The 23826-nt window shown below is 51.8% G+C and overlaps 1 protein-coding gene across 4 annotated transcripts in view; it reads left to right on the top strand.

Moving 5' to 3' along the window:
• The first annotated feature begins 2848 nt into the window (after window positions 1-2848).
• LOC113240782 (CD99 antigen) overlaps window positions 2849-23826 on the top strand; it is a 36111-nt gene continuing 15133 nt past the window's right edge. For 2 of the 4 annotated variants that reach the window (XM_026478199.4, XM_048213188.2), the window contains exons 1-5: window positions 2852-3019; window positions 20579-20611; window positions 21024-21068; window positions 22183-22230; window positions 22865-22933. In XM_026478199.4, the coding sequence (XP_026333984.2) occupies window positions 2953-3019; window positions 20579-20611; window positions 21024-21068; window positions 22183-22230; window positions 22865-22933 (262 nt within the window). In that variant the 5' untranslated portion in view covers window positions 2852-2952. Of the gene's footprint in view, window positions 3020-20578; window positions 20612-21023; window positions 21069-22182; window positions 22231-22864; window positions 22934-23826 lie in introns of all 4 variants that reach the window. The other 2 variants (XM_048213189.2, XM_048213187.2) reach the window with 2 other exon arrangements.

Genomic DNA, 23826 nt, shown 5'->3' with positions numbered 1-23826 from the left:
TTTTTAGGAGAACGAAGGGATGGAAAAACAAACAGTCTCTACCCAGCCCGGGGCCAGCCTGACGGAATCAGACACAGGAAACCAGGCGTACAACTCCCCTCACTGCGTGAAGGCTCGAGGTGGACCTGGTGCACATTCCGGAGTCCCTTCGGCAGGACTGCAAACCCCTGTGAGCTCCCCAAACAGCAGACCGGCCGGAGCCAGAGTATTGACAACACTGAGCCTCGCTGACCCTTGTGAGGTCCATCAGCTAGGATCTGGACTCTGTCACCTTAAGAGGACTTCTGCCCCGGGTCCCCCACCTTGCAAGCCCCCTTGTGATCATGCGTGCACCCCGAGCTTCAAACTCCCCCCCGTTTTGTGGTTCGGAGAAGACACTGCTTTGGGAAATTGCAAGGAAAACCCTTCCTTTTCCCGTTCTTTGGTTTGGTTGTGTCTTTGGGCTCCAGGGCCACAAAGAGGCGACCCCAGCGTTGGGTTGCACTGGGGACAGAATTTTCCCCAGGAGATGGGGACAGTCCCCCATCTGCTGCAACCTGGAAAGCCTCTTGGAATGTCCCCCCATACAGATTTTCTGTTCTGCAAACTTTTCTTCCAAAAGCTGAGGTTGTCTGCCACCCCAGTGCCCCCCATGGCTACGGTCTTTTCTCTTCTGCCTTATAAGTTTACTTTTTTCTCTGTCCTTTGGGTTCTTGGGGCCCATGTTGAGACCCATTTTCCAGGTCAACAGACAAAGCCCAGTGGTCAACAAAGGATGCTCTCTGAAAGGTGGGAGAAGGACTAGTCCGTAGGTGTGTGCACGCATGTGTGCGTTACAGGGACTGTCAAACACGCCCAGACCTCCCTCCCGTCCTGCGTTCCAACCGGGATAATGCACGCAGAGCTAGAATCCTGCTCCAAAAGGACCTTCCTCCCTCCTCCCTCTCTAGGTCTTAACGTATGCCCTTCAAAGCTCTTTCCAGTGGCGCTTGGATACAACTCAGGAGCCTTCTTCAATTAATTTAATTTTTATTCTGGAGCTTAGAACGTCTCAACGCCACAGCATCTGCAAAATATGAGGGAAATGTTCACTTTGGGCCAAGGAAGGTGGCAGTTAAAAAAAAAAAAAAAAGGAAAGAAAAAGGCAAAGTCAACTTCACAGATTAGTTAAGAGAGGTGTTCAATATGCCTGCCGGTAGGAAGATACATTTTAAAAAATAAATAAAAGGGAAAGCCTGGCTTTTGGTGCAAGTGACAATACATACTGATGATAGCTGACGATGGGGAACCTAGCCCCTCGGGGATAAAAATGCGAGCCTAGCCTGTAGAATGGGCTGGAACGCTTAGGGTGGCGTGGACAGGGAAGTTTCAACCGCGGGGCAGCCCAAGGGACCGAAGTTAAAGATTGTCCAGGTTGAGGTTTGATTTTGAAGGGGTGACAGGGCTGAACCGGAACAGTCCGTGGGTGGGAGAGGGGCCTTTGCATTTTGAGTCTGGCCCAAAGTACACTTGGTTTCTTTCACACTGCTGACTTAACCTCAAGGTGCCAGAATGGCTGCAGCAGCACCAACATCCCTTTGCTGCCCAAGAAGAACCTCCTGTGTGCCCAGGCCCAGGGTCCACATGCTGCACTGGCCCTGAGGCTGTGGCTGGGGAAAGGGGAAGTGCAAATGGGCTGCATGGGGGATGAGTCAAGGCTGCACGGGGGACGAGTAGAGAAAGATGTATACAGCAGGTGCACGGGGACTGAGGGCAGGTGGTCTCTGGCTGGGCCCCAGGGGTGTAGTCCAGTGCGCCTGGCCTGCCTTGTGTCTGTCTGAGCCTGGTAGGTGGAGGTAGGTAAGAGCACCTGGACAGATGTCCAGATGCCCTGGGAGGAGGGGCCCTAACTCCTGCAGGGGTGAGGAGAGCGCCCTGGACTGGAGCTGGCCAGTAGGGAGGTAGGGTGTGCAGGGTGCAATGCAGGAATCTGACTCAGGGATTTTTTCCCCTTCTGAGACGTTCTGTACCCTGAAGGAACACGGAGAGAATATTAAGCTAACATTTCAAAAAAAAAAAAAAATATTGATAGTCTGGGACGGAGACCAGCCCCAAGACGGGGGTCTGCACCGCCGTAGCCAGAGACCCACCAGGGCGCCAGCCACCTCCCAAGGGGAACAGGAGGGGTTTCCTGCCTCTCCCCCTCTGTGTGAGCGCCCACCGCCCAGCCTGGGGTGGGGTGAGGCTTCCGGAAGCCCCTCCCAGGGAGGTCCTGGTTGAGGCTGGGGAGTAGGGGGCTGCTGTGCATCCCCAAAGCTCCCACCCCTGCTGCAAGCTCTGTCCGTTCAGAATGGACTTTGGGATGGGACTGGGGGCTGCCCCGGGGCCAGGGAACTACATACAGTTCCGGGAAAGGAGAGCATTTCCCTTTGCCCCCACTTCGGGTTGCTCGTGTCCCCGTTAGGAGATAGGAGCAGGGAAGGGGCTCCGCGGGTGGTTTCGCGTTAGTCACTTGGGCGTTCTTGGGGGCGTGGACCCCGTTAGGGGCTGTGGACACAAGGAGGGGCCCCACTTTCTGGGTGGGGAGGGGGTTATTTGCTCCCTTCCGGGCCGCCCTGGGGTCGTTAGGGGAGGGTAAGCGGCCCCCACTTTCCGAGCAGGGAGAAGGGGGTCACTTGCTCCCGTCTGGGCCGCCCTGGGGTCATTAAGGGCGCGTAGAAGGCCCCCACTTTCCAAATAGAGGGGGCCACTTGCTCCCTTCTGGCCGCAGTGAGTAACCAGGCCTCCCCCGCTCGTCCCCTCCCCTGCGCCAGGCCCGCGCTGGGGTGTCCCGGGCAGCGGGCGGGGCGAGCTGAGGCCAGGGCGGGGCCACGGGGCGCCCCTCCACCTCTCCCGCCCTGGGCCCCGCCCCGTGGGCACTCCAGCCGCCGCAGCCGCCACCGCCACCCGCGGGCCCCACTCCCGGGACGCTTCCTGCGCGGCGCCCCGAGCACCATGGCTCGCCGGGCCGCCCTCGCGCTGCTGCTGGTCGGCCTGCTCAGCACCCTGGTGCCCGCCCACGGTGAGCGATATGGGGATTTGGGGGGCTTGGAGGGCGGGGCGGGCGGAGTGACCCGGGGGCACGGGCCCACCCGGGGACCCGCATGGGGACGCGCGCGCCGGGACCCCAGGGAGGGCCGCGGGGACGTCCTGCAGGAGGCGGGCCTGGGAGGGGGCAGCGAGGACCCCCGGGCCCTCCTCCCCGCCGGGCAGGACGCGCCTTGCCAGCGGGTAGCCAACGCCCCAAGGAGGCGGCCGCACGGCCCTCCAACTTTTTTCCTGGGCGGGTTTGGACTTACTCCAGAGGGGAAATGCACCGTGTGTTTTCAAAATCACAAACTCCGATAGCTGGAGGCACTCGCGCGAGCCGCCGGCCCTGGGTGCCGGCACGCGGGAGACTTCTTAGATGCCCCCATCCGCGTGTGCACCCCCGCAGCGGTCGGGGTCCCCCCCTGGCGCGCCCCGGGGCCCCTGTCTTTGTTGGTGCGCGCGGAGCCACGCCCTGCGTCCCGGGGCCTAAATTTGGCCTGGGCTGTGCCGCCTGCGAGCCGGCGGAGCGGGGGTGGGGGTAGTCCTGAACAACTTGGAGAGCTGGGCACGTTCAGAAGCACCGAGCGCCCACGCCTGGGGACTGGGGCGCTCGCTGAGCGCGCTGAAAAGAACGGTGTTCGCAGCAGACTGCTCGTGTGCTCCAGTGGAGAATTCAGAAAACACAGAAAAGGTGTCAGGAGAAGGGGAGGCCGGGGAGCCCACCCCCGCACCCCCCGTTCCGCCCTCGCAGCCCAGGCCTGTTTCTGGCTGTGGCCTGTTTTGCTGTCCCTCTCCGTTTCAAGGGAAACTTGCCATCCTGTTTCCCTCTCTCCGTCCTTTCCAAAGCTCGGATTTTTTGCTGGGCATGGCGTTTTGAAAGCTTCCCCCTACCTCACGGTTATTGCCCTCGGCCTCCGGGACCCACGCGGGGACTGTGGCGAGACTGGTAAGGGGGCAGCGGGGCCCACGGCTGCAGAGTTTCAGGACCCGGGTGCTCCGAGGTGGATACATTTTGCAAACAGGAATCATGACCCCAAGGCCTGCACGGTGCTGGGCGTTTTCCCTGTTGTTGGAGGACCTCCAGTTCCGGGCTAAGCGCTTGACTTTAGAGTCCTTGGCACCCCGGTTGTTTTAGGGGAGGATTTGTGAATTGCTGTGGGCGCCTTGTAAATGGGGCCCCGTGGCCTCTGGTGGCTTCAGGGGACATTAAGCCTGGTCTATGGGGGAACCTGTTGGAACATTTTAGAGCCTGCCGGAGAGGGCCTGGCATGGCTTTCCAGGTTTTCTCTTTCTTCCGGAATAAAGGTCCTTTTTCTTTCGGCTCAGGCTGCTCCATTTCTATGGGTTTGTCCCCCCCTGGGGTTGTCTTCCTGAGTTTGCTTGCATACCTGCTTGGAGGGCTTTCTGTAGATCCCTGTGGGTGTGTTTCTGCACTTTGCCTTCAGCACCTCCCCAGGGCTGGGGTCCAGGGAAATGGATGAGGAGTGGTTCTGGTCCCTCACGACGGGACTGTCCTCTGGGGAATGGGGGCTGCCAGAACGGTGACCGTCTTATCATTCAAGAACTCAGTGCGGTGACGTGGGACATCGTGGCGAGCCGCATGGGGGGCTCCCTCTGCTCCCAGTTCTGCTCACAGAGCTGGGACAGCCTTCTGTTCTTGGGACCCCACACAAGTCCTGTTGTGATGTTGTTGTTTTTTTTTTCTTAGAGAACCCCACAGTGCAATTCTCCGGGAATTATCCGATTTCTGTACAGATGGTGCCGGGCAACTCGAACACGGGGGATGATTTTACGAAAATTACTGGTGGCAGTGGGGTGGGGGCAGGGAGGCGAGGGGAGCTGGCCTCGCCCCAAAACAGCCCAGAAAGGTTGGAAGGATGGAGCTTTAGTAAGTGTTCATCTTTTTAAGAATGCACGCCCCCCCCCCCACACCCGTCCGTACTTGATCCTTCTGGGGTGGGGGTGGGGGGGCAGGAACCAGCTGTTCCAAAGATACAAATGGGTTTTTTTAATCAGGAAAGTGCTTTCCAGTTGGCCAAGGTCAGAACACACTTTCCTATAGAAATATGTGTTTGCTGTGGTTTGCACAATGGCTATAAAACCCCATTGAGCCTGGGGACAGACCTTTGCTTTTAATAGCATGGGGCGCATTTTAAAGTGCTCAGGACCCAGCCACCCCCCCACCCCCCCCCCCACCCCCGTTTCCTGGCTTTCTTCTGAGATTCCCGTGGGAATGGAGGGATGGATGGAGGAGAGGTAGTAAAGATGCATTTCACCTTTCCAAGAGTTGGGTTTTCCCTACCCTGGGGACACTTGGGAAATGCCTGGGGATTTTTTTTTTTTTTTTTTTTTGAGCTGTGACGCCTGGGGAAAGGGGTGCCACAGGCAGGTGGTGGGTGGAGACCAGAGACTCTGCTCGACACCGCACCTTGCACAGGACGCCCCACCCCAGACAGTCATCCAGCCCCAAATGTCACACGCGAGTGTGGGCTTGGGGTCTCCAGTTTCCTGACAGTGGCTCTGGTCTCTGCCCCGGGCAGGCGTCTCGTTCTCTGCCTCCCTCTGGCAGAGGAAACAGCTTCCGCCTGTTTGTCTGCATGGACCGCCTGCCCTTTGGGCTCTGATAAAACTTAATTGCGCCTTGTTGACCTCTGTGCTTTGGAGCTTTTTTTTTCTGTTCTCAGTTTATGAGGCTAATGCTTTGTTTTTTGTGCATGACGAGATAGGAAAATGCTTGATTTTGGTAGACTTTTTTCCTTCCATCTGGATGACATCTTGGCTGCCTGGTCTCATTTAGAAAAGAATGTAGCTAATAGAGCGTTTTACCCAATTGAACGTGGAGGGGCCCCGGCAGGACTTCGTGGACAGAATCTGGCTTTTTGTCTGGTGGATGTCTTCCCCGCGGGACCCCGAGCAGCCCACACGTGGCCGTCATGCTATTTCCACCTCCTGAGATTTTCCAGCGCGCGGTGGCCTCTTTTAGGGGGAAGAATCGGTACGTGTCTTGTGACTTACAGACAGGGTAGGGCTCTAAGACGGATGCTGTATTTGGAGGCTCAGAATTACTCAGCATTCCGGGGGCGGGGGCGCCTGGGGGGCTCAGTCTATGAAGCGTCTGACTCTTGATCTCAAATCACATCTTGATTTCGGGATCGTGAGTTGGAGCCCCCTCCCCCCTTAAAAAAAAATTCGTCAACATTGTCGCTCTATGTGGATTCATTCGGATGCCCAGAGACTGGAGGAGTGTTTTATAGGATGCCCAGGCTTTGCGGGGGTCGGAGAGACACACGGCACACGGGACATGTCCGTGTGTCTTCACGTGCTTTGTTTTAACGCCTGGGCGTCCGTCCCAAGTGAATCAGCAGAGACCGCTCTGGGACATGCTTTGGTCCTTTGCCGATTCTTGTGATGGATGACGCAGCGTGTGCTTAGGGAGGGATCTCCAAAAGTCCTTTTAGGGGCACGGGGGATACAGTGGTTCGGGAAATGCTGTCTCCAGATAGAGGCGCATTTTCTAAACATCTGAGAAGGACACACCCTGGAGAACGAGCGGGATTGCCTCCAGCAAGCGTCATCATCCACTCGGAACTTACGGAACCCGGTCCAGCCGATTATTTCCCGGTGGTGTTATTTAGCGGGGACATCTGCATGGGGACAGGAAGGGTGTTGTTGGGGGTGGTAATCACACGCAACCTCTTCTCCCCACGCAGACGGCTTTTCTGCAGACGTAGAAGGGGCAGAACGCGGTGCTAGGACGGAATATGCACGAAACCCCAATGCCGCGTCCCATCCGCTGGGGTGGGGGACACAGCAAGGCCTCCCGCGTGCACGTGGCTGTGTGCAGACAGCCCGTCATATACGCGAGTGACGTGTTGAGCTGTTGCAATCATTTCCCTACGTTGGACAAACGCGGAGAGCGTCTGCAAGGAAGGGCAGGCCTTCCCTAATGTTTCTCCCATATTTTCAACGAGGACTCTTCCTTTTAATTAATAGTCGCCCTGAAACCTTGCAGTCCAGGGACCCGCGTCAACACGGCGCGTTTCCACCCAGTTAGCAGCTGTGAGGATTGGTGATGCGCCCCGCGGTGGGGGAGGCCACAGGGACCCTCGGCGGTCTTGGTGCCACCATGTCGCTTGGCCGCATGGCCCACCGTCCAACCCCTGCTGCTCTTTGCTGTGTGTGCCAATGTCTGGGGGTGAGCGATGGTGACTCACCCAGTCCTAGTTGTATTGGGGGATTCGTATTATGTCCCACCCATCCAGAGACACAACACCTCCCTTTCTCGAATTTCTTGCTCTTCGCTGCCGGCCTGGTTGTTAGACCAGTTTGGGGAGATAACACATGGGTGTGATTCTCGAATGACTCAACGCTGCCACTACCCCTCGTGCGCTCTCGCTCGCTAGCCGTGTTATTAAAATCCCTTAAACAGGAAACCAGACACTTCCTTTTTCCTCCCCCCGCCCCCGCGTCAGTCGCAAGCCTGCAAACCGGTGTGTTTCTCCAACGGCAGCTTGGGACCCACTGATGGGCTGAGAGTTCCGTGTGCGGCCGGCAGCGTTGACAAGTAGAAAATTCACTAGAGGTTTAAGCAGCCGTGTGTTCCGCCAGGAGCCTGGCGGAGTGAGCACCCGTGAGGCTTTTGTTCTGTTTCTGCGCGTCGCGGTGGGCTGGGCCAGGATATAAAATGGATCTGTTGCCCCGGGTGGCAGGCAGAGGGTTTCAACACACTTGCAGCTCCAAAGCCCCAGCAAATCACGTTCCTTTCTCCACGTGAAAGCTTTGGATAGGTCCTCTTGGTTTTGGAAGTTTTGCAGAGGTCCCCTTGGTTTTCCAAATTTTGCAGAGGTCCCCTTGGTTTTGCAAGTTTTGGATGGGTCCCCTTGGTTTTGGAAGTTTTGCAGAGGTCCCCTTGGTTTTGGAAGTTTTGCAGAGGTCCCCTTGTTTTTCCAAATTTTGCAGAGGTCCCCTTGGTTTTGCAAGTTTTGGATGGGTTCCCTTGGTTTTGGAAGTTTTGCAGAGGTCCCCTTGGTTTTGCAAGTTTTGGATACGTCCCCTTGGTTTTGGAAGTTTTGGATAGGTCCTCTTGGTTTGAAAGTTTTGCATAGGTCCCCTTTGTTTTGGAAGTTTTGGATGGGTCCCCTTGGTTTTGGAGAGGTGCCTTCACATTGCATTGTATCAGGAACTTTGCAAAGAGCCACATAATTGCTCCAAGAGAGTGCTTTTGGAAACAACATAATAATTTTAAGTCCTTAAATGAACTGCTGTCCCAGAGAAGGCGGCTGAAGTAGCAGAGTGGCTGCATTCCGAGGCTTTGGAAGGCATTACTCATCCCGAGACATCGGGGCCAGAGATTTCTGGCTGCTTCTGTTCACGGCTGCCTTTGCCACGGCCCCTGTGTGCTGGTCTGATTGCTCCCTGGTAAGCGTAAGGGTTGCAGAGTGCACTGGGATGCACCGTGGACTGGTGTTATATGCAGACAAGGTAATAGGTGATGCTGTCTGGGGGGCACAGGGTCTTGGAGACACGTCGATTTTGTAAATAGTGCAAGAACCCTTCTATTGCCAGTTTCCTTCTGAGACTGTTAGCTGTCTTCTCTTAGAGGAGGACGTGGGTTCTGTGCTCAACGTGAACGGAAACTGTGGCGTTTGCCCCAAACTCAGCACAGAGTGTACCCCAGTGTACTCCAGCAGGATGAAAGGAGACGGGAAGGGGAACCGCCAGCTATCTGAGGCAGAGCAACACGGTGTCGCAGGAAAGGAAGGACGTGGTGGGGTTTCACTGAGCAGGACGTGGATGAGAACAGCTGACTCTTGCTCAGATCCCGGCTGGATGCTGCATGAAAGACGGGGCCGTGGCCCCTTCCTGCTGGGGAGCTTGCTTGAGGACTCATGGCCTGCTAGACTGAGGTAGCACTTGGAGGGTGAGATAAAGTGTTGATTGATTGATGACTGACAGGTAGATGATAAATGATAGATATAGTACACATGATGGATGGATGGATACGTTGATAATACATAGATGATGATAGATGATAGATAGATAGATAGATAGAGGAATGGATAAACAGTTATAAAGATGGATGGATGCGTAGATAGATAAATAGGTAGATAGATATGATGAATGGATTGAATGATGGATGGATGGATGGATGGATGGATGGACGAATGATAGATAGATAGATAGATAGATAGATAGATAGATAGATACACAGTAGATATGATGGATGGACGGATGGATAGATACATAGATAGATGTACAGATGGATGGATGGATAGATATGATGGATGGATGTTTAGATGGAGGATGAATGGATATATTAGATAGATAGATAGATAGATAGATAGATAGATAGATAGATAGATAGAATGGCTGGCTGGATGGCTAGATAGATATGATGGATGGATGGGTGGATGGATAGATAGCTACAGAGATAGATGCAGAGATGGATGGATGGATGGATGTTTGGGTAGATGGGTGGATGGATGGATGGATGGAGGATGGATAGATGGATAGATAGATACACAGTAGATATGATGGATGGATGGAATGATGGATGGATGGACGAATGACAGAAAGATAGATAGATAGATAGATAGATAGATAGATAGATAGATAGATATCATGGATGGATGGATAGATAGGTACATAGATGTAGAGATGGATGGATGGATGTTTGGGTAGATGGGTGGATGGATGGTTGGAGGATGGATAGGTAGATAGATAGATAGATAGATAGATAGATAGATAGATAGATAGATATACAGTAGATATGATGGATGGATGGTTGGATAGATACATAGATAGATGTACAGATGGATGGATGGATAGATAGATATGACAGATGGATGTTTAGATGGATGGATGGATAGATTAATTAGATAGATAGATAGATAGATAGATAGATAGATAGATAGATATAGATAGATATAGATAGATAGATAGATAGATAGATAGATAGATAGATAGATAGATAGAAAGAATGGATGGGTGATAAATAGGTAGACACATAGACACGTAGCTACATAGATACATAGACAGGAAAGCAGACAGAATGGATGGACAGGTAGCTATCCAGGTGATAGGCATGTAGCTGAGAGAGACACCCCAACCTGTCCCAAGTGGCTTCCAGGTGGGGTGTACATGTCTCCTTGCTCGGAAAGCTGCTGGACTCATCACAGAGCATCATAAGCATATCACCAGGTGACAAATGGGTCAGAATCTCTGGATTCTGACAAGAGGAAGCTGGTATGGAGTTGGGGAAAGGACTGGGGAGTGGGATGACAGAGAGGAAGAGGAGCCTTAGCCTGGCACCCTGTGTCTGGCCACAGGGCAGGAAGCTTCTCTGTGCAACTCTTGGGATGCCCGTTCTCCCTCCCCTGAGGTACCAGCCCTGAATATATCTCCAAGTTAAGCTTAATGTAGGTAACAGCTTCTAAACGAAGTCCATCTGGTTGCACCCATGGTGTCTCCAATGCTCTGTATCTGGAACTTCTCATTATTTTCTCCTCAGCTTACGTCTCCTCCTTCATTCCTATCTTTTGTGATATGGCCATTTGCCCAGACTCTTAGACAGAAGAACCACCCTTCATTCCTGCCGGCTCCTTCCTCCCATATTTCATCTATTACCAAATTCTGTTCACTGGATCTTCTGATTCTTTCTTGACTCATGCTCCTTTATCTATTTCTGCCTTTTTTTGGTCTTTCCTTTTATTTCCTTTCTTCCTTCTTTCCTTCCTTCCTTCCCTCCCTCCTTTCTTTTTTTTCTTTTCTTTTTTCTCTTCTCTTCTCTTCTCTTCTCTTCTCTTCTCTTCTCTTCTCTTCTCTTCTCTTCTCCTCTCCTCTCCTCTCCTCTCCTCTCCTCTCCTCTCCTCTTCTCTTCTCTTCTCTTCTCTCTTCTTTTCTTTTTCAGACTTGCACCCCTAACCCTGACATTTTTCTCAGATGGATGGAAGAGCCCTTAACTGGACTTCTTCCCTGGACTTCTGAGGCTTTTTTAGGAGGCTCGGTGAGGACTGCTTCTCAGAGTACTTCATGCTTTAATGCACAAGATAAAACATGTAACACTGCAGAGGTTATATTAAACCAATTATTTGCTGTTTGGGTGGAGAAGATCCCAGGCTCAGGGCTGTTCATTCTTCCACTTGCTTGCCTTCTCTGCTCTCTGTCCTGATGTCTGAGTGATGATTGTAATTGCACAGCTGCTCAGGAACCCTCAGTGGCCAGTGGAGGTCCAGATCCAAGATTCTTGGGCCTGGCCCCACAACAGGGTCCCCCAGGAGCTTGGAGAAATCACTCTTGCCCAGGCTTACCTGTGTCATCAGATTTATGTTGGATTACAAGACCTGGGCCTTGGGGCCACTGGGCTCAGTCATTTGACAGTTGCACCAAGCTCTCCAGGTGTCGCTGTGTAGACCACAGAGGGAGATGCCTCTCTCAGTAATGTGGCTTGACAGGGAAATACAGGGGATTGCCCTACATTTAGTGAAACTTAACTCCACATGGACGAGAACTCCACTGAATCCTGATAGCAAACATATCCAAGATCAGTCACTGAGGCCTCTTCAACTCCTCATGGATTCCATGTTCTGTCCACCCGTCCATCTGTTCATCTACCCACTTTCCAACTCCCTATGCATGCATGCATCCACCCATCTATCCATCAGTTCATCCATCCATCCATCCGTCCGTCCGTCCGTCCGTCCATCCATCCATCCATCCATCTATCCATCCACCCATCCATCTATCCATCCATCCATCCATCCATCCATCCATCTATCCATCCACCCATCCACACATCTATGCATCCATCCATCCATCCATCCATCCATCCATCCATCCATCCATCTATCCATCCACACATCTATCCATCCATCCATCCATCCATCCATCCATCCATCCGTCCGTCCATCCATCCATCCATCTATCCATCCATCCGTCCATCCATCCATCCATCCATCCATCCATCCATCCATCCATCCATCCATTTATCCATAAGTTCATCCATCTACACATCCATTAATCCACCCGTCTACCTGTCCATCTGTCCTCTTGTCCAATTCTTCATCAACCAACCTACCTACCTATCCATCCATCCATCCATCCATCCACCCACCCACCCACCCTTATATGTATTCATCCATCCATCCATACATGCACCCATCTATCTGTCCAGCCATCTATCTGTCCCTTCATCCAACCATCCACCCATCTATCTGTCCATCCATTGGTTTATCTGTCCACTCATACTGCATCTATCCCCCATCATTTGTTTATAACTAACACCACTTTTTTCTTTTATCTAGGTTTGTGTATCTGTCTACTGTCTGTCCATCCATCCACTCATCTATCTACCCACATACCAACTCACCTATCCATCTGTGCTTTTACCCACACACCCAGCCACTGGCTCTCATGCATGCCTTCGGCCAGCATAGATTGAATTCCCAGTGGTATCTGTATTCTCTCCCTGCTGTGTGCTGGGGGTCCAGACAAGAAATACCTGACCCCCATCCTCTCTTCTCTGCCAGGAGAGAGACAAGCAAGGTATCCCTTCTGGTGCAGTGTGTAGAAGGGGTGCAGTGAAGGGGAGCAGAGACCACTCTCCCCCAGGGGTCAGAGGGAGCTCCTCACAGATGGGAACCTCTGTGGACACCGAGTTTTCATGAATAGACAGAACTTCATAGCGGTGGAAGCCTGACAAAGCAGGGAGAGGGCTTTTCAGGCTGGGGGCGGGGCTTGCAAAAGGCAAACCTAAGTGTGTGAGATTGTGAGTCTCTGGAGGATGAGAAGAGAAGGCAGAAGCAGTGATTAATGCTGAAAGAAAGTAGTTTATTTCTAGCTGCAGACTTACCTGCAAGGGGATACGTGATGGGTGGCCCCGGTTGCCAGGATGTGGTTTTGAAACTCACCTGGGGGGTTTTGAGCAGCAAGGTATGTGTTCGCACTTACCTGCAAGAGAGGTAAACAGCACGGGGAGCAGGTTGGAGGGGCAGAGGTGGTTGGTAGAGCCTGGATCAGCGAATTAAAAACCTGCAATGCTGGCCACACATCGGCATCATGTCGGTAAGGCTTGCAGACACTGGTCCCTTAATCCCAGCCCTCAAAATTTCTGATTTAATTCGCCGGGAGCATGAGCTGAGCCTCCAGACTTAAGAAATCAGCCATGGCTAGAGTTGAGAAGCAATCTTTGCAAGCGTTGGTGAGGAAATGCTTCATTGTGCCCAAAAGGAGTGACAGAGGGCTTCTCAGAGGAGGCAGCCTTTTCTCGGGGCTTTGAGGTATGAATAGGAGTGCTCTTGGTATGGAAAGAAGGGATTCCCATGTATGGGCAAGGAGAGGATCCGAATGAAGATTGTAGGAACACACAGCCACATGTGTTAGACACCGCAGGAACTCCTGGGGGTACGTTGTTTGAACCGAAGTGTGGTGCACTCTCCACAGTCAGTTTCCATATTTGTGCATTCGCCCCCTGCTAACATTTCCTTGGAACTCCTGGGTGAATAGCGCCCGTGTTCAGGGAGGGCGCAAAAGTGCAAAGTGTCTGAGTCACCGTCCAGCCTCCAGGTTGTCAACAAGTGTCCTTTTCATGGTCTGTCCAGGCACACAAGCCGTGCATTTTTGTGTCCCGTGCTTGGCAATGCTGACAAATAAACAGCACAGATCCAGTAAGCTCTGCTTAGGCAGAAACACGCAGAACACAAGGGCATGCGTTGACTCGTTGGCCCCAGGCTGTGGGGTCCTAAGCCCATACGTCCCTAGGAGGGAAGACGGAGTATCCGTGCATTCAGCATTCCCGACAGTTCATAGAATGTAACTTCCATGACGCATGAGAATTGACTGTAATTAATAAACAAAATGGTCGAGTCTGTTTGGGGACCTTGGGCCAGTTTCCAGAGCCGCAAAGGGCTCCGTGAGCTGACAAAGTGTGGGGCCGTCTAATGGGTCTTTTGGGGCCAGCCCAGGTGGGCAGGGTGGGGTCCTGTGTGAAAGGAGCACAGTTGGGGAGGTGGCTGGGGTTGGAGTGTGGGCTGCTAGTCTGGTTTTGGAGCTCGCCCTGCAGGGAGTAATGCCTTTGCTTCCTGCAGGGGAGAGACCGGATGTCCCTGGGGGGCCTGGAAGGAGCCCCATGCAGCAGCGGGCACAGAGCAGAGGGTCCTGGCTAGAGGGTGATAGAAAGGTGCACAGATGGCAGCTTGGTCTATCAGGAATGCATTGGCACAGGCACCCCCGGGGACCATGACGGTCCCCAACACCCCACCCACGGCCTCACCAGATTCCTGGGTTTTGTGCACAACTTGGGATACCTGCCAGGGCTGTCCCCAGAATGACTCGAGAAAGACCTTTCCCCTCCTCCTCCAGCGTGTTGTAAACTTACATAAAAGGACCCGGCTCATCCCAGCCCCGGAGCGCTTTCGTCCCGGGGATGATGAACCGGACTGGCTGCTTTTCACCTGCAGCCACACACAGAATCGGGGTCAGGTCGACAATCCACGTGGGATGGAAACATGGACCAGAGTTGACGTGAGCCGTTGGGGTCTTCACGACACCCTAGACTGCCGTGCCCCTGAGCTTGGTTCCTTTTTGTAGCCAAGAGTGTTCCCTGGGGGGACCGCCGTGCCATGTGCTCACGGCCACGCGTGTGCAGCTCGCCAGCTTGGCTCCCGCTGCTGGAGTGGTGGTGAAATTCCGCCGGCTTGGTCTTTGTTGCTCGCCTGTCCCCAAGCCGCTGACTGCATTTTTGTGCACAGCTCCTCACCTGTTGTTAGGACGTCGTGTGTCTTTGGGAAGCTGGACCCGGGACCAGGACTCAAAAAATCTGATGGGCAGGGGCGCCTGGGTGGCAAAGTCCTTTTAGCCTCAGACTCTTGGTTTCAGCACAAGTTGCGATCTCAGGGTCGAGTCCCGCGTCTGCTTGAGATTCTCTCTCTCTCTGTCTTGTCCACCCCTCTCGCTCATGCACGCTCCCTCTCTGTCTCACAAAAATAAATCTTACCATCTGTAGGGCCGACTGTTCAATGACACGTCTGCAGGACGCAGAGAGGTATTTCTAAGCAATGCACGTCTCGCGGCAGGAAACACAGGACGTTCTCAATATGGAAACATAAAATGCAGTCGAATGCCACTCATGGTCACCACGTCCAGCGTCCCCCTGACCTGCAGAGCTCGGGGTGTCGTCGACACCTGTGTGGGTCTCCGTGCCCCGGGCTTTGTGCCGGGGAGCCCCGTTGGGTGGAGGGGACCCTGCCTCCCGGCCCCCAGGAAGCTAGACGCTGGGTGCTCAAGGCATGCGATGTGACCGGGGGTCTCTTTCACGAAAAGCCTTTGCCTGGTGGCAGCAGACGTGGCACAGAGCATGCACGGCCCCCAGGGCTCCGTGTCATGTGCAGGTGGTTCTGCTGGGGGGGACCCCGGGCGCCTTGGGGGTCTGCACTCCTCCTGTCTTCTGTGCAGTGCCTTCACTGCCTCCTTGGCATTTCTCTCTTCTCATCGTTCCCCAATTTATTTTACTTATGTATGTATTTGTCTCTGTGATTTACGGGTACAAATTATAAGATGGGCAATTTGTGTAATTTATTGGGAATAGGTGTCATTTCTTTCTATTCTCATTGTATTTCTGTAATTCTATTCATATGTTTATATAGTTTATAAGCTCTGTATAAATTGTGATGTGTAAGTATGTATAACAAACATCTATACATTATCACAAATAATCCTATTTTAGTCCTGTGACTTATTTCTTAAGTCCTGTGACTTACGACTTTTGTTTATAGGGTTTATAAGTTTATGTGTGTATAAATTATGCATTACATAATTTGTAATTTCCATAATTTGTTATGATTACATTTCATTTCCATTCTAGTTTTATTTCTTTATTTTTTTTTAAGATTTTATTTATTTATTTGACAGTGTTAGAGACAGCCAGCGAGAGAGGGAACACAAGCAGGGGGAGTGGGAGAGGAAGAAGCAGGCTCCTAGCGAAGGAGCCTGATGTGGGGCTCGATCCCATAACGCCGGGATCACGCCCTGAGCCGAAGGCAGACGCTTAACCGCTGTGCCACCCAGGCACCCCCATTCCGGTTTTATTTCCATAACTCATTTGTGTTTTATCTTATGTGTTTATTTATATAATTTATAAGTTCTGTGTGTAATTATAAATTACGTAATTTACAGTTTCTATAATTCATCAATATATTTGGTTCCTATTCTAATTTAATTTATATAACTTACTTTTACTTTTAATATAATTTATCTGTTGATTTTATAAAGTCTGTGTATAAGTTATATGATTTGCAATTTCTATCATCTTTATTATAACATTATATAACTTATATAACAGTATTACATATGTAATTTAGTCTAAATTTATATTACAATTTATTCCATATTCTACATATGTGTGTAATATATATAATTTATTCCGAATATATGTCTATAATTTATTCCATAGTCTATGTACAATTCTATATTCTATATATTTAAATATATAATTTATTCTAAATATATGTCTATATTTATTCCATATTCTGTATAGAATTCTATATTCTGTATATATGGAAATGTGTATAATGTATTCCATATATATCTGTAATTTATTCCATATTCTATATAGAATTTTATATTCTCTATGTATGAAAAAATATATTTTATTCCATGTATGTATAATTTGTTCCATATTCTATGTAGAATACTATATTCTATATATGTAAATATATATTACTTATTCTAAATATATATCTATAATTTATTCCGTATACTATATAGAATTCTACATTCTATATATGTAAATATATGTTATTTTAATTATATATCTATGATTTATTCCATATTCTATATAGAATTCTATATTCTATAGACGTAAATATACATAAGTAATTCTGAATATACATCTATAATTTATTTCTATTGTGTGTTCATATAAGTTATGTTCCCCGTATGAATCCTGTCATTTGTCCTTTCTGTCATTTAGTATTATGCTATCTCTGTCCTGCTTTGTATTTCTGCAATGGTCCAGCGTCGTGTTAGCATTTCAGAGAAACCCGATTCTGCCTGGGTTGGCAGGATGGAGACCCAGGTGGGATGGAGACCCGGGGGGGATGGAGACCCAGGTGGGATGGAGACCCGGGGGGGATGGAGACCCAGGGGGTTTGGAGGTCCAGGGGGATGGAGACCCAGGTGGGGATGGAGACCCAAGGGGGGATGGAGACCCAGGTGGGATGGAGACCCGGGGGGGATGGAGACCCAGGGGGGATAGAGACCCGATGGGGATGGAGACCCGGGGGGGATGGAGATCCAGGGGTTTGGAGATCCAGGCGGGGATGGAGACTCAGGCGGGGATGGAGACTCAGGGGGGATGGAGACCCAGGGGGGATGGAGACCTGGGGGGGATGGAGATCCAGGGGTTTGGAGATCTGGGAGGGGATGGAGACTTAGGCAGGGATGGAGATCCAAGGGGGGATGGAGACCCAGGGGGGATAGAGACCCGGTGGGGATGGAGACCCGGGGGGGATGGAGACCCGGTGGGGATGGAGACCCGGGGGGGATGGAGATCCAGGGGTTTGGAGATCCAGGAGGGGATGGAGATCCAGGAGGGCATGGAGATCTGGGCAGGGCGGCATCCACACTCAGGAGGAGCCGCCCACCCACCCGCCTGCCTGCCCAGGGGTTTTGGGGAATGCACATGGCTCTTCCTGTGTCCCGGCATGACTAGCTGATACAGGGTGGGAGGGGCTGCTGGAGGCATGGTGCCATCAGTGTGACTCATGTGTCTCTCCCTCTGGCCAGGGGCAGCCTCGCCCTGCGTGACTCACCCCTGACTTCCCCTGAACATCTGCAGCTTTGAGGGGGGTTGGAGCCTACAGGGCTGGACAGGCTTCCATGCACAGTGGTCCACTTGCAGCCGGGACCAAGGGCTGCCTACCTTGAATGTTGGACATGGAGTCTAGACTCCTGGTCTGGCAGCCCCGATCGGCAGTTGGCCCCAGAGAGTAGCCAGCAGACGAGAATTTCTGCCGGGAGCCGGGAGCCCCCTGACGTGGCCGCCCGTGATGACACAGAGTCAGCAGTGTTGGCTTGGAACTGGTAGACCCGTGGTGTAGAGGGATAGATTAGGTTAGAAGGAGGTTGGGAGGGGTTACTGCTGGTCAGTGCTGCTGGGTGTTGAATCATTGCATTTCCTGACCGTTCCCGTGGGGGTTCCAGCTGGTTATAATGTGTGTGCATCCTTTTTGCAAACATCGGCACAATCTTGGAACAGCTGGCGTGTTCATGATTGAGTTAAGGGGGGATTTCCATGGGAGCTGGCCCCTCTGTGCCCCTGAATTTCTGTGCAGCTGTGTATGGGAAGGACTCCCGGGGGGCAGTCCTTTGCATTCTGTCACCCATGGTGAGGGTGTGGCTTTGTGACCAGGAGACAGGAGGTCCCCAGGGTACAGAAGGCAGGGAGAGCCCTGAGACATGGGATCCAGGGTGAAATGGTCTCAGCTGAATGCTTGCAGGTCTTGCGTGTTGTCCTCAGCCCGTGGCAATCTTGCAGGGGTCCCAGCCTAGAGGTCAAACTGGAAGCCAAGCTCTCGCTCTGGGGCCAAGTGCATTCTCCTGGGGCACGCTGGGGGGTTGGGAAGGAGGCTGGGAAGGGGACATTCTTCCTTTGCCCGTCCACTGTCAGACCTGCCTGTGGTTGACCTTGGGGTCCTGGGAGCAGTAAGCTCCAGGTTGATTTTGGTGACTGGATGGGGGCATTGCCGTGATCTGAAGCAGAGAGCCCTGGATGAGATCAACAGCAGACAGGGGCAGTCTGGGGGTGTGGGGGGCTGGAGGGTGGTTGGAGAGTCCTCCCCCACCCCTGCTCAGTCTGCTCCTACTCGGTTTCTGTGGGGACCACGTGGGGGTCAGCGGAAGGGGCATGCAGGGGACCCGTGATCTCCTCACAGCAGTGGCGGGGCAGGTTGGGCAGGGCAAGAGGCAGCGGGAGAGTGAGTTCTCGGTCAGTGGTTCTGGTGCACACAGACACGTGCCCACGTGCAGTGCATACACACGCCTATCACACACCCATGTTCATGCTTACACACGGCTAACACGCCCACGTGCACACATTCTCATGCGAGGGGAGATGGACGTCTGAGAAAGCTCTCTGCACGGTGATGTCAGGCGAAGCGTATGTGAGGGGAGTGGACAGGTGCGGGTTTCTGTAAATACACACGACGGCAGGTGTGTATAGACATGCAGGTTTATGCACGCGCCCAGTGGGGTCTTTGGTGTTGGTAAAATCCCCACCTGCTCCCTCAGCGAAACCTGCTGCACACGGGACTAGGTATTACTGCATTTGTTGTGTCTGGACCACGCGGTGTAGACATGGTCACTCCAGGGTTTGAGATCATGAATGCAGCCCCATTGTGGTGCTGCTGGGGGCCCCATGCACGCTGTGCCTGAGAGCACCTGCTTCTGCACCTGTTCTTAGTACACACGTACAAACACGCACACACAGACACACGCATACAGACATGTGCACACACAGAGACAAATACACCCAAACTAGACATAGAGACATACAGACCTATGCACATACAGAGACCACACACAGACCTACACAGATATGCACACACAGGCTACACACACTTACACACGGGCCCACATGCAAACCGTGCACACGTGTGCACAACCACACCCACATACCGCACACACACACTTATATCTATGCGCACACGCACACGCATGCCCCACGCACACAGGAGGGAGGACACAATTACAGAGCGTCGCCTGTGTGAGACGTTCGTACGCTGAGCTCATGCCTTCACTGAGGCAGCTCCCACGCGTGTTCATGGACCGTTGATCACCCAGCACTTTCCGAGGTGGGGCAGGTGTCCCCGTAGTTTCTGGACCTTACAGTCCTGTCCCACCTGCGGTCAGTCTCCTCACCGCTGACCACGCAGTCCACGCTGGCTTCTCCAGAGTTTCCTTACGGTGCCTTCTCTGCAGCCCATCGGAAATGGGCAGTCAGCAGCGGCATGGACACGGTTTCAGTGAAAACAGCCGGACCGGAGAGAAGAACAAGGAACAGCTCAGCAGATGCCCCGTCCTCTGCAATCCCAGGAGACTGAAAAACAATTTCTGTGTGTTTCTCGCTTGTCTAGAAATTCTGCAAGAAATGTAGGTTGGGTGCGTAGTCAGAGAGGTTGGTCGTGAAAGGGGATTTTTCTGTCTGTGCGTGTTTTCCATCACGTACGGGACATCGTTAGTCATTATCGCAAAGGGTCTGCTGTTCATGAATGATGCACGGGCGAAATTACCCTGTTTTCCTACTGCCGTAACTGCAACTAAATTTTAGGATCACCAGCTGCTTCGAACGTTAACTATCATCTTACTTTTCGGCGTAAACGTGAGCAGGTGGAAGAAATGAGAAGTTCTGGCTCGTTATACGTTTTAGAAAGCGGCTAACTGCCACAGACATCGTGAAATCCAGAAAAATTTCAGCCTCCCCCCCTTTTTTGTATTGTCTTCTTAATGCTTACATTTTTATCTCCCCAATTTCTAACTGGTCTCTTTGTCCCCGTAGGTCAAGATTTCGATTTGTCAGATGCCCTTGGTGGTGAGTACTCTTAAGATTTAATATTTGTAAGGTGAAAGATGGAATATTAGAATGTTGACGTGAAACGGATGATGAGTGTTTTGTCTGAACGTAGTAAGGATATCGAAGCGTGTATGGGGGTAAAGGGACTCACGCGGGAGGAGGAACAGCCAGACGCTCTGGGTAGGGGACGTAAACCGAGACCTCCATGCTCTTGGTCTCACCAGAAACCATGGCCAACATGAGCCTGTGCACCTGTCCGTGGGAATCCTGGTGGGCTCAGAATTCACGCTCGAACCCTTGGCCACTGCCACCTGAGCGACCAGGTGCTTTGGACATTCTCCGACTTTTTTAAAAAGCGCATAAGGCATCCCCAAGAGTTGGCACGGTTTCTCACCGCAGGTCTTGCTGATTTGATGTCTTTTCTCTCTAGACAATGACAAGAAGCCCACGGCACCGCCCAAGAGACCCAGCGCTGGTAAGAAGCTCCTGTTCACCCCAAGAACTGGTGGAGACACAGACTAGCATAGACACGAGTGGTTTCGGAGGCTCTGCACGCAGACTGGTTCCTACTGGAGCGATGTTGGGACGTCGGCCACAGGGCGCCATGTTTTTTGGGCAAGACTCTGGGCTGATGGGTCTGGGGGATGCTTTCTGGGACAGCGCATCCAGACGCTTTTGCTCTGGTTTTGGATATGCGTTGTGTAGGAGAAGCAAGTTTTGGGGCTGAGATGCCGGTAGAACCCATGAGCGAACCCAGTCGCCAGCCGCTGGGACACACCCGCCCATTCTTGGAGGGATTCCTTTCGAATGAAAGTCAGGAATCAGGAACAGGGTCTCATCCATTGCTCCTAAGCCACCCAGACAAAAAAATGATGCGAAAATCATGGAGGTCTTACCGCTGTTGTTTTTTAAATTTGTGTTTAACTGAATAGGTTTAAGGATAGGGCTTCCCGGCCAGAATGTCCCGTCAGGGGTGAAGGGATGGCACCTGTTGCATTCAAATCCACATCCTTGCGCAGCACGGGCGTGCAGGGGACGCTGGATAAGAGATTGTTGAGAACCTGAATGTTTATGGTAGTTCAGTGCCTTGCATCGGGCAGATTTGCCAACGTCCCCAGACGTAGCTGGACCTTGAAAAGGGTTCATAAAACCCAGGCAACCCGCGATGCCACCAGCAGGGGTCCCATCATTTCATTGAGGGAACCCCAGTGTCGGTGCACACCAGCCCGAATCTGGTGCCTCATTGCTTCACCCACCACGTCGTGTCTGCCTTACAGAGGGCCCTGGCCACGCGGGAGGGGTGGTTTCGAATGGAAGGGCGACAGCAAGGGATTCTCGGCGGGCAGAGTTGGCATCTCAGCTCGGTCCCTGTAGCGCCATGGATTGGAGAGCTCCATTTTGTGGGTTTTGTTTTCTCTCTTGCTTCTTTCCTCCGAGAGGTCAGGAATTTGGCTCTTCTGTCTGGACCTGGATCAGACTGGTATTCGGAGATGTGTTTGGGGAGGCGGGGATGCAGGGATTCCTCTGTTTGTTTAGGGAGCTGAACTCCTTCCTGGATCCTCGGTGTTAACAGCCTGTTTCCCTTGCAGACGATGATGGGTTCAGTCTAGAAGATGCCCTCGGCGGGGGAGGAAACAGTAAGTACCTTTGAGAAGTCTGCTGGCTGGCTGACTTGCTATGATCTCCAAATTATCATCGTTCCCAAGAGTCTTGTCCCTCTGAAGTCAGAACGAGCTGTTACCACAAACACGTAGGGAATGGTGTGTTGTCGTTGACCCTTGTTGGGTTTCTCATTGTCACCTGTCTGCTTTTGCTTTTATTTTTAAAAACGGGCTTGCAGCCTTTGGAATGGCATAAGGTCAATGTGAACACCCTTGCCTGGGCCAGTAACCCGCACTCACGCACTCACCAGGAGCCCCAGCCTTGCTGGGATGGTTTGATGCCGCCATATTGAAATTCTCAATGTGGTTTGAATGAGGGGCCCTGCATCTTCGTTTCGCACTGGATCCCACACATTCTGCAGCTGGTCCAGACACCTGCCTTAGTTTCTAACGGAAATTTATGGAAGTATTTGAAGTGTTCAGTTCTCTCGAAGGTAAGTAGGGCAGCTGGATGATGACGGAAAGGAATGGGCAGGTGGCTGTGTTTGGGAAGCTATGCTCCACTTTCTAGCAGTTTGGGAAACTATCTGTAGGCAAACTGATGGGTTTTGTTTTTTGGGGAGTTTTTTGCTGAGTGCTCACCAACGCAACGCTTATGTTTTACCAACAGACGACCCAGTACCACCCAATCCACCCAAACCAAAGCCGCATCCAAACCCCAACCAGCCTGGATCTTCTGGTAAGACCCCCTACCCTGTAGGTGTTCTGTGCATTTCTGAGAGTATGGTAGTACAGGTTTTCTAAAAGATATTTTTGGTTTGGAATTGACTTTTTGATTTGCTGGGGTTCCATTCCAAGGTTTTACATAATCCTTCCAAAAATGCAATGGAATAGTTTACGTATTTCTTTTTTATTAATTTTTTTTTTTTGACGGAGAGAGAGAGCGTGAGCAGGGGTGGGGCAGAAGGACAGGGAGAATCCCAAGCAGAGTCTGTGCTGAGCACAGAGTCCGACACAGGGCACGATCCCACGACCCCCAGCTCGTGACCTGAGCCAGAATCAAGAGACACCCAACCGACTGAGCCACCCAGGCATCCCTAAATGTATAGAACGGATTTGGAGAAAAGTATCAGCTTGTGGTTTCCCTCGAGGGAAGCTGTTGGATTTTCAGCCTTTTTCCTTTTTCCGACACATTCCAGTATATTTAGAATAACCCAACTGGCACCTGTTTTCTGAATTGCACGGCTGTGTGAAGCCTTTAGATGCTTAGTGAGTGGGTTTCTTGCTTTAGATTGGTTTAATTTTTTACACATGAAAACATAAATGTCTCCATATTATGCCACCGTCAACATTTCGGCGGTTATGTTCCCCAGTGTTTTAGACGTAAATTGAAATGAGCAGAATCCCTAAGAGCCGATGGCGGTCTTTCATTCCTACTGTCCTAACCTCATGTCGAGCTTATTAATATTTCATAAACCTTTTTTAGTCCATTTGGTCGTTTTCATCGTGCGTCTTAATGTCAAAAATGCTGTGTTTCTTCTGACGCTGGAGAAGTCTGATTTGCAAAGCAAACTTAAGAAACCTTCAGGGGCTCCTGGGTGGCGCAGTTGTTAGGCATCTGCCTTCGGCTCA

The sequence above is a fragment of the Ursus arctos genome, chromosome Y (genome assembly GCF_023065955.2).
Source record: "Ursus arctos isolate Adak ecotype North America chromosome Y, UrsArc2.0, whole genome shotgun sequence".
In the NCBI taxonomy this organism is placed as follows: Eukaryota; Metazoa; Chordata; class Mammalia; order Carnivora; family Ursidae; genus Ursus; species Ursus arctos.
This window is presented reverse-complemented; position numbering and strand designations above follow the sequence as displayed.